Source organism: Zerene cesonia, unplaced genomic scaffold, assembly GCF_012273895.1.
Source record: "Zerene cesonia ecotype Mississippi unplaced genomic scaffold, Zerene_cesonia_1.1 Zces_u007, whole genome shotgun sequence".
Lineage (NCBI taxonomy): Eukaryota > Metazoa > Arthropoda > Insecta > Lepidoptera > Pieridae > Zerene > Zerene cesonia.
The window spans coordinates 9,093-18,726 of NW_024045137.1; the positions used below are offsets into that span (position 1 = coordinate 9,093).

The following is a 9,634-nucleotide window of genomic DNA, read 5'->3' on the forward strand; positions in this document are numbered from 1 at the left end:
TGTGTGTGTGCGCCCCGGCGCGTACCTGCAGCGCGAGCGCGGGCAGGTAGCACACGCCGTGCACGCAGTCGTGGTGCGCGCAGGGCGAGGTGCCGAGCGCGGCGTGCGGCGCCGCCTCGCAGTAGCGGCCCGCGTAGCCGGCCGCGCACGCGCACCGGTACTCGTCCAGCCCGTCCACGCACGTCGCGCCGTTCTGGTGTTAACATATACTGTTTGTTAATACGACGTATACCATCGTTGATGTAAACGATGTTGTAACATTTACTATTTACATTTTCTTTCACGAAAACTACTACTGCAATAATTTATCTTCTCAATGAGCTATCCGTCAAACTTATTTTTGAATGATTCAAGTTCTTAATTCGTAACATATCATGTTTGTTAATAATTTCAATAGAATATATGAACAAAGTAAATACGTTTTTTATTTTTAACAAATACTAGCGGTCCACTCCGGCTTCACCCGTTATATCTTATCTCTCCATAAGAACCTTCCTTGTGTCTTAATAAAAACAAAAGATTGATGGGGCCCTTCTCAAGTTTTACGCTAAGCAAATCATTTGGCGATATATTTCTCTTTATTTAGATAGAAAGTCCAAAGAGCATGATCCCGAAATGCTATACCTGACACATGTGGTTGATGCAGTCATCGACGTTGACGGTGCAGTTCTGCCCCGAGTAGCCCCGCGGGCAGGAGCACGTGTAGTGGCTGGTGTGGTCCACGCACGCGCCGCCGTTCGCGCACGGGTTGAACTCCGCCGTGCAGAACGGGATCTTCTTCTCGCAGAATTCGCCTGCAAACAATCACATTTATTTTCATATCTGTCTGAATGCTTATTGTATTGTTAATTTAAACTAAAAAAGACATACAAATATAAATACAACAAGAAATATTTAGAAAAATAGTATCACACTAAAATGTACACAAATAATGTTTGTTTTGTATTTATCGATTAGTAGGATGTAAAGAGATTGGGATGAGTATGTCACAGACGTATACTTACCCATAAAGCCCGGGGCACACTTGCAGGTGTAGCTCTCGAGGTGGTCCACGCAGGTGGCGTTGTTCTGGCAGCGGTGCGACACGCAGTCGTCGATGTTGGCCTCGCAGCGCACGCCCGTGTAGCCGGCCAGGCACGAGCAGCTGGCACCAGGATTATGTTCAATTAGTATTTATTTACGACTGCCATACTATACGCTTGCTAAAGCAGATTTTACATCAAGGATCTAGGTCCTTTTAGGGATCAGTCTTTTATTTTTTTAGTGCACTATCTTGGGGATCAGTTTTAAGAATGGAGGATCAGAGTCTGCAGTATGAGGGTTCGCGTTCCATGAAAAACATGACAAAATGATGAGGGAAACTCACTGGAAGCGGCCCTCCTCCAGCAGCTGGCAGGTGCCGTAGGCGCAGGGCGAGCCGTAGCACGCGTCGATCTGGTGCTGGCACGTGTCGCCATGGTAACCGCGCGCGCACGCGCAGCGGAATCCGCCGCCAGCGGTGGGCGCGCACTCGCCGCCGTTGGCGCACGGGTTGCGGTAGCACTTGTTGCATTTCGACACTATGTCCGCCGGCGGCTCTCCTGTAGGTAACATAGTAATAATTTAATTTAGTTTGTTTTCATGATAAAAGAGCGTAAATCATTTGAATGCTATTAAAAGAAAAATTAAAGAATAATTTTACTAAACTTAATGCAGTTAACAAGATTTTATTTCTTTTAAGATCAGGAAACCACAGAAAATGCTTTTATTGCATATCTTGAGAGAATAAATTAGAACAAAAAATGGTGCGATGGCGTCATACATATTACCAGTTACAACAACAAAAAGTCTGACGTCTCCATAACTATGATATTTACAGATATGTTACAGTACAAATAGTATTTTTTTATTTAATTTAGCACAAAAAATATTTTATTTTTTTTTAATTTTTTATATGAATGACGTCATTTGGATTACGACAGTTTAGAACGATGAATGAAAAACTGAATATATTGAAAAAGCAAAAAGCACCGACCTGCGCACGAGAAGGCGGCGGGGTGCGTGCTGAGCAGCAGCTTGTCCCGCATGCGCGGCGGCGCGGCGCAGCGCGCGATGCCCGGCTCCACGAACTCGCCGCGCTGCACCCAGGCCGCCAGCCAGCGCAGCGCGCAGTCGCAGTACAGCGGGTTTGAGCCCAGCGCGCTGCGACACCCACACCACAACCTCACGCTATAGCGACCCACTAGCTTTGCCCGCGGCTTCGCGCGTCATTACACCGCCTATACCACTCTCTAACCTCCTAAATTATTTTTTTTTATAGCGGGCAACTAATCTGGTGGTTTGCCCAGGGCGATGTGAAGCAAAGTTAAACAAACACAGACTTTCACATTTGTTATATTCATAGAACAGTCACTCGGTTGCAATTCGATGTGTTTATAGGAGACTGTATTGACTATTCCAGATGCGTGTATAACATCTTGGGTAGTGACTAGATTGAACGTTATATGTTATTCAAAGAGCCTCAGTATCGAAAAGTTGATGAATTCCAAATACAGAGATTTTATTGGTAACCCCAAATCATAATTTATGTACAAGCCTCTCGCATGCCCATTTCTCATACATGTTTTACTATGTTATTCTACTAAAACTCCCTATATATTTCTACAATATATCCCTGGATATTACTTCCATAGAGCGTACTACGTCTTGCACACTTACACGTGGGATATGGACTCCAGGTCTCGGAAGACGCCGTCAGCCAGCATCGATATGTTGTTCCCGTGAAGCGAGAGCACTCGCAACTGCGTCAGACCTTTCAGAGCGTCTCGCTGAAAGCAAATATAATAAAGGCCCATAATTAGTTAGAGATTCTTAGTTAGCATGTTATAGAGTTCACGTTACAAATTAATTTTTAACCAACTATTCTCTTCCTTTTACATCGCAATTACTTCGACTCCACTAACTTGCTCTTCAGAAATTGAATAAAGAAACACCGATAATTGCTTAAAAAGTATTACTTTTTTCTATTCATTTAAAATTTCTCATTCATTAAGCATTTCAATGCTATAAAACTAAAAATTAAGTGTTATTTGTACATTTGATAAAGCTTTTTTATCTATACTAATATTATAAAGCTGGAGAGTTTCTTCGTTTGTTTGAACGCACTAAACTCAGGAACTTCTGGTCTGATTTGAAAAATTGTTTCAGTGTTAGATAGCCCATTTATTAGGGAAGGCTATTGGCTATTTAACAGCATGTGCTACGCGGGTAAAGCCGAGGGGCACAGCTTGTTAAAGATATGAGTCAACCTCATAGATTTGTTTCGGATCACATCTGACGAGGCGCATGAAACGACGACGAGTTTGCAGCATTTACCTGAACGCATCTCAGCCGGTTGTAGCTCACGATGAGGGTGGACAGCTTGGTGAGCCCCTCGAAGGTGTTGTTGGAGAGCACGCTGATCTTGTTGTTGGAGAGATCCAGCCGCGTCAGCTGCGTCAGGTGCCGGATCTGTTCTGATGATATGCTGGTGATCTCGTTCGACTCAAGGTACCTGGAGGTAATTGTACGGAAACGTTCAAACCTCGGTATTCCACCAAATACTAGATGCAGAGAGTCTAGTGACTAGATTCTGTCTTTGATTTTTTAGCCTCCACCTAGTTTGTAACATTCTTCGCAACAAACAAACAAAGAAAGCAAGGGACTAGTATTTGCAGTGTTAATTAAAGACTTGATTAATAAAACTCTTAGATGGGATGCAAATTTTATTACGAGAAAACATAATTTTATGCAATGGAAAGACGGGATAAAAAATGTACAGCTGTTACGGCACAACCTTAAGTGTACGAGAGAGGTTTGAAAAATTATGGGTTTTACAAGAATCCATGCGTTTTTTTTATTTTATTTTATTTCATTTATAAATTTTTACGGGCGAAGTCGGGGCGGACTGCTAGTCAATTATAAAATATGCACTCACAGCTCGGTGGTGTAGGGCGGGATGCGAGCGGGCAGCGCGTCGAGGCGCGCGCGCGCGCAGCGCACCACGCTGCCCGCGCACGTGCACCGCTCGGGGCAGTAGTCCGCCGGCAGGCAGCCTGCGTCTTCCGCTGTTAAATGGCGTTTAAATCTTTTATTTTTGGGCTTTAAAACATTTTGTTAATCACTGATTACATTAATAACAGACAGAGTGAATAGATCTCGACCATAAATATCAAGGGACGATAATAAAGTTTTAGTAACAGAAAATTTCATGAATGTTAATGGTAATTATGAAAAAGAAATGGAGGAAATATCTTACGGGTACACTTAAAGTCGGCGAGCTCGAGGTGCGCGAGCAGCGTGCGCGCGAGAGCGTCGGGGCGCGCGCACGCGGTGGCGGGCGCGAGGCGGCGCGCGCGCAGCCAGCCCGCCAGCCACGACGTGTGGCACGTGCACTCCAGCGGGTTGCCCGACAGCGTCCTGCGTTACAAAGGGTTGCAACGAATGTTATGAGTAAAATACGCCCTTTTTTCCATTTGTTTTAATTTATTATTATAGTTTTACCAACATAATTAATTTATTTATTGTATAAAGCAGTGTTATCACAATAAACTGTTTTAATATCATTTTTTTTACTATTTTTTTTTTGTTATCGAAGGGTAAATGAGCAGACCCATTACATACAGCTAGAGCTACATTTCTATGATCGTAGAAACTGTCACAGAACTCATACTTACAGCGTGGACAGCATGCTAAGATGGTCGAAAGATCCTGGAGCGATGCATCGGATTTTATTATCAGCCAGAGACCTGCAAGGAACAGTGTTATAAAGTAAACATAGCCAGTTGTCTGTTGTATTACGAGTATATAGTAACTGTGAGTTAGTTGAGATTGCGCCTCTGTCATATTCTCCTATTTCGCAAAAAAATTGTTTGAAAAATTCGTGTAAGCTACCGAAAGAATGTAACAAAAATCAGCTAATAAATGACTTAATGTAATGATCTTCATAGGGCTGAAAAATATATTGTAGTTAATGATAATCCTATTTGAATGGGACTGCAATGTATTTATAATCAATTGAAATAATAACGTTCTTTTTGTAATGTATCAATTGTATATAAAGTGATGTTAATAATAATTGTCAATGTGAAATTAATAATCTTATTTAATAACCTTATTTAATAACAATATTTAATATAGACCACTGCAACCTGATATTTATAAGACAACATCTTATGTATTCGTAGCAAGCTTTACAAAAATCTTATATGTATTCATTGTTGGAAATTATTCATTAATAAATAAATGTACGTGTTCAAATAACAAATAAATGAAATTGGATTTTAAAAAACAGTTCAAACCCATGAAGTACGCACAATATGGTCAAGCTGTGAAGGCCGAAGAACATTTTGTCGGTCACCGTCTCCAGCAGGTTGGAGTCCAACAGCAGTTCCTGGATGTTAGCAGCGCCGTCGAATGCGTTGTCTTCTATTATCGATATACCTGAATAATATTCGAATTACTTAGACTTCTGTAATATAATTTGATTGCGTTTGGAGATGCTTGCGGCTTTGAAACAAAACTGAACACATTTGAGAATATTTGTGTAATGTATACATGCGGGTAGGACTAAAATCATGTGTCAACGCTTGTCAGTTTGCTACGGACAATAAAAGTGATTGCATCAAGCCACGTGTTTTGTTAACAATTTGGCCCCAAACATTATAATTTGAAAGAATAGAAAAATTTTGACCACGAGGCGGGAGGTGTTTTTTGTTTTAGCAACGCCTAGCCTCTCGGCCACCACTGATCCCGCGTCAGCAAACGAATTTCTTGTACTCTTTCGGTTTTATGTGCCTAAGGGACACCCCACGCCGTTTATTGAGATAATTAATAGCAATCTATATATGAGCAATTAATTCTTATTACTATATTTATACAAGCTATTGCAAAATACTATTTAACCCACAAACATGGCTGGAAGTGAAGTTAGTATTAGAAGTCAGTTTATGGGCAAACTTAAAAAAACACAATGAAAATCCACACGACATCTTACCACTGTTCCTAAAATCCAACTTTGTGAGGTCCGGTAAGCGGCCCAGGAAACCGTCGGACTTAATTTGACCGAGAGCATTGTCTGGCATTATGCTGAAACAAAAAGGTATATTTATGAATTCAGAATATAATGTTCAGGGAACAAATTAACTTTACTTTGGAAGTGACATTGATTATTTTTATTTTCTTTACAAACAGAACAAAAAGTCAGCTGTCTGTATACCAAATTTCATCAAAATTCGTTGAGTAGTTTCAGCGTGGACAAACATCCAAACAAACAAACTGTCTCATTTATAATACTAGTGTGATACACTCACAGCGCGTGCGTGTCGAGCGGCAGGTCGCGCGGGATGTGCGCGAGGGCGGCGCGCGCGCACGACACGCGCAGGCCGCGGCCCCAGCTGCCGCGCGCGCACGCGCACGGCGCGGGGCACGGCGGCTCGTCGCCGCACGCCTCCGCCGCCTCCTCGCCCGCTGCGGATACGCGTTTATAAACGCTCAATATTTATTAAACCGTAGCGATTTCGATTTCAAAACCCGGCGGTTCGACACTTGATTATGTAACTGAAAATTTATTTCACTAAGAGAATCTAGAAAGTTAAAATGCAATAAAGTTTGTGTTAAAAATTTCATTCTGGTTCGTCTTGATTCCATTAGACATAATTTTCTCGGATCATTAAGAATGCTTAGTAAAGAATATTTTTTTAGTTTGTGTTAATTGGTTTTAATTGGCTCTTTATTTAATTAATGAGACAGGTTGAAATCAGAAAAGCAGGCATAATAATTTTTTAATAAACGTTGCCTAAACAATTATTAAAAAAAAATTTGAATCGATCTTCAGTCTTAATGAAGAAGGAAATATTTTGAGACACATGAACTGATACAACTGCTAGTATAAACCAGACGTCAGTCAGGCAGTGTGGGGAAGCTCACGTTTGCACTTGAAGCTGTCCTCGCGCAGCGCGTCGATGCGCTTGCGCGCCACGCGCTTGGGCGCGTCGCACTTGGCGCCGGACGTCTCGATGGGGTTGCGGCGCAGGTAGCGCGCCAGCCAACGCAGCGCGCAGTCGCACGAGAACGGGTTGCGGCCCAGGTGCCTGCCACCACCCACGGGTTTGTTAGGTTAGCTTCTCATTTGTAGCTTTGCATTCCCGATGCAATAGCGATGGGGTGTTGTTTAAATAATAAACCAAAATGGCCGTTGAGGTACGATAACATGAACAGATAAACAAACACGCACACACACACACATCTTAGATTTGTTTTGTTTGGAAGATGCATTAGTCGGGAGTGTTTGAACTACGTTTGACGAAAATTCGTTAGAGAAAAAATGTTGAATTAAACATATTTTTAAACTCCTACATGTTTATCAAATGAAAGGGTTCAACTAGTAGAATGCTATAATACATTGACAAACTGCATAAAAACTTAAATCATATCTTATCATAATGAAATTTGTATATCCACTCACAGAGTCTGTATGCCGGTGAGAGCGTCGAAGGTTCCGTTCGGTAGAGTACGAATGTTGTTGTCGTATAGCGATCTGAAATTAAGAAATAAATAAATAAAATATATATATAGTATTTAGAAATTAAAAACTTTTTAACGGATTTTAAACGCGATTTATTCATTATATTACTAACCCGACGTTCCAGTCTCCCCGTTACCACGCTCGCTGTAAAATGTTCGAAACGTCGAGTTAATAATATATATGAATAAATCGTGTTTAAAATCCCTTAAAAAGTTTTTAATTTATAAATGTGTAATACTCGCGTAAAATTAAACACAAGAAAATAATATATAACATATGTCTGCACAGCCATATTGGGTACATGGATGGTTTAACAAAAACCTGTATCCACACGCGACTTGGGATGGGTTAACCGAGAACTTTAAGCTAAGTTGAATTCACATATAGTAACTTTTGTCCGCAGCTTCGCACGTGTTAAATTCTGAGTAGTTTAAAGGATGGTATTATACGTATAAACCTTTCTCTTGAATCAATCTATCTATTAATAAAATCCCATCAAAATTCCCTGTGTAGTTTTGAAGATAAGTAGATATACATAGCGGCAGACGCGGGAAGCGACTTTGCTTTCTACTATGTAGTGATACAATACAACTAAACAGAAGTATTTAGTTCAGTATTGAAGTCTCATACGACATGTTAATATAACAAATCGATAAATAAAGATTTTACTATTAAATAATGTACTAGTGGCCACTTACAATAACTTCAAGCTCTGCAGATCACGGAATGTGTCCTTCCGCACGCACGTGATCTCGTTCGAGTTTAGCAACCTGGAATATAACAAATATGCACTTGGATAAGATATGAATTACAAATTATTATCAGAAATTTTATTGTGGGAGTCGAGCACGCTTCGGCACGAATTGGGCCAGCTCGCACCGGGGAAGTACCACACCCCCACAGAAAACCGGCGTGAAATAGTGGCATGCCACTGTGTTTCGTACGGTGAGTGGGGGCGCCGGAGGCCCGTTTCCTTTTCCTCACCCGTCCTAGTCCATTCCCTCTTTCCAGTCGTCAATCCTTTCCTTCTACCTTACCCCATAAAAGCGGGCAGCACATTCACAGAGGTACTACCTTTGCGAATGTTTATGGGCGGTGGTGATCGCTTACCATCAGGCGAACCACCAGCTCAGCTGCCCGCTATGACATAAAAAAAAAAAAAAAAAAAAAAAAAAGAAAAATCTCGCCTTTCGTTTCGTGGTGACGGATGAATAGCTTCTTATAAAGCTATCGGGTTGTGTATTATCTTAATACTCGTATGTATAAATTACGCGTCACAATATTAGTTACCATACTTCTCCGAAACGGCTAGACCGATTTTATGAAATTTTGGATGCATATCGGGTAGGTCTGAGAATGAGCTCTTATTTATTTTTCATAATCTCTAAATGATAAGAGTAAGGCGGTCAGCGTTTGCCAGGTCAGCTAGTCTTCATATATATAAATTACGTGTAACTTTGTCCGCAATGGACTCCTGAGCTACTCGAACGATTTTTATTAAATTTTCAAACAATGAGCAGTTTGATCTAACTTAAGACAGTATCGTTTATATTATTTCAATTACGATAAATGACTACCCGAGCGGAGCCGGGGCGTGCAGCTAGTTGAAATTAAAATGTATCATGCAGCCGAGTTTTGAGTTTGAGTTTGAGTAAGTGAATGAATGTGAGTTTGAGTACATTTGCTTAACAAGGCACAAAAATGTAATACTCACAATAACTGCAACGACGTGAGGCCGTGGAATATTCCGGACGGCAGGTCTTTTATCTTATTTCCGTACAGCACTCTGAAAAACAAAGAACAAGAGAGGTAATTTCATTTCCGCTACAACAATAAATTTAAAAAATATCGCACGTTCATGGATCAGACGTTGACCGTTTTTTTTATTGCAGTGACTCTTTAGAATGGCAGAATCAACAGCGTCATGGGTCGGCTGACTCATGGCTAAAGCCTGGACCATTTCACAGCCATAAGACACAACAGCCCTCATAGGAGGTCTGTGTCCCAGCAGTGGAAATATACTTAGTCTGGCCATAAATACTGTTACACTTAATTATAAAAAAATATTACATTTGAATTTCGAATCTGTCA

At 41.1% G+C, this 9,634-nt stretch overlaps 1 protein-coding gene across 2 annotated transcripts in view; it reads right to left on the reverse strand.

Annotated features, from left to right (window-relative positions):
* Positions 1-9,634, reverse strand: part of LOC119839031 (protein slit) — a 43,376-nt gene that overhangs the window by 8,431 nt on the left and 25,311 nt on the right. For both annotated transcript variants that reach the window (XM_038365202.1, XM_038365201.1), the window contains 17 exons: positions 9,258-9,329; positions 8,242-8,313; positions 7,484-7,555; positions 6,946-7,109; positions 6,330-6,486; positions 6,014-6,105; positions 5,334-5,460; positions 4,695-4,766; positions 4,277-4,437; positions 3,956-4,085; positions 3,355-3,532; positions 2,698-2,807; positions 2,015-2,181; positions 1,367-1,580; positions 1,005-1,144; positions 625-794; positions 26-193 (listed from right to left, as the gene is read on the reverse strand). In XM_038365202.1, coding sequence (XP_038221130.1) covers positions 26-193; positions 625-794; positions 1,005-1,144; positions 1,367-1,580; positions 2,015-2,181; positions 2,698-2,807; positions 3,355-3,532; positions 3,956-4,085; positions 4,277-4,437; positions 4,695-4,766; positions 5,334-5,460; positions 6,014-6,105; positions 6,330-6,486; positions 6,946-7,109; positions 7,484-7,555; positions 8,242-8,313; positions 9,258-9,329 — 2,266 coding nt within the window. The remainder of the gene's footprint in view (positions 1-25; positions 194-624; positions 795-1,004; positions 1,145-1,366; positions 1,581-2,014; positions 2,182-2,697; positions 2,808-3,354; positions 3,533-3,955; positions 4,086-4,276; positions 4,438-4,694; positions 4,767-5,333; positions 5,461-6,013; positions 6,106-6,329; positions 6,487-6,945; positions 7,110-7,483; positions 7,556-8,241; positions 8,314-9,257; positions 9,330-9,634) is intronic.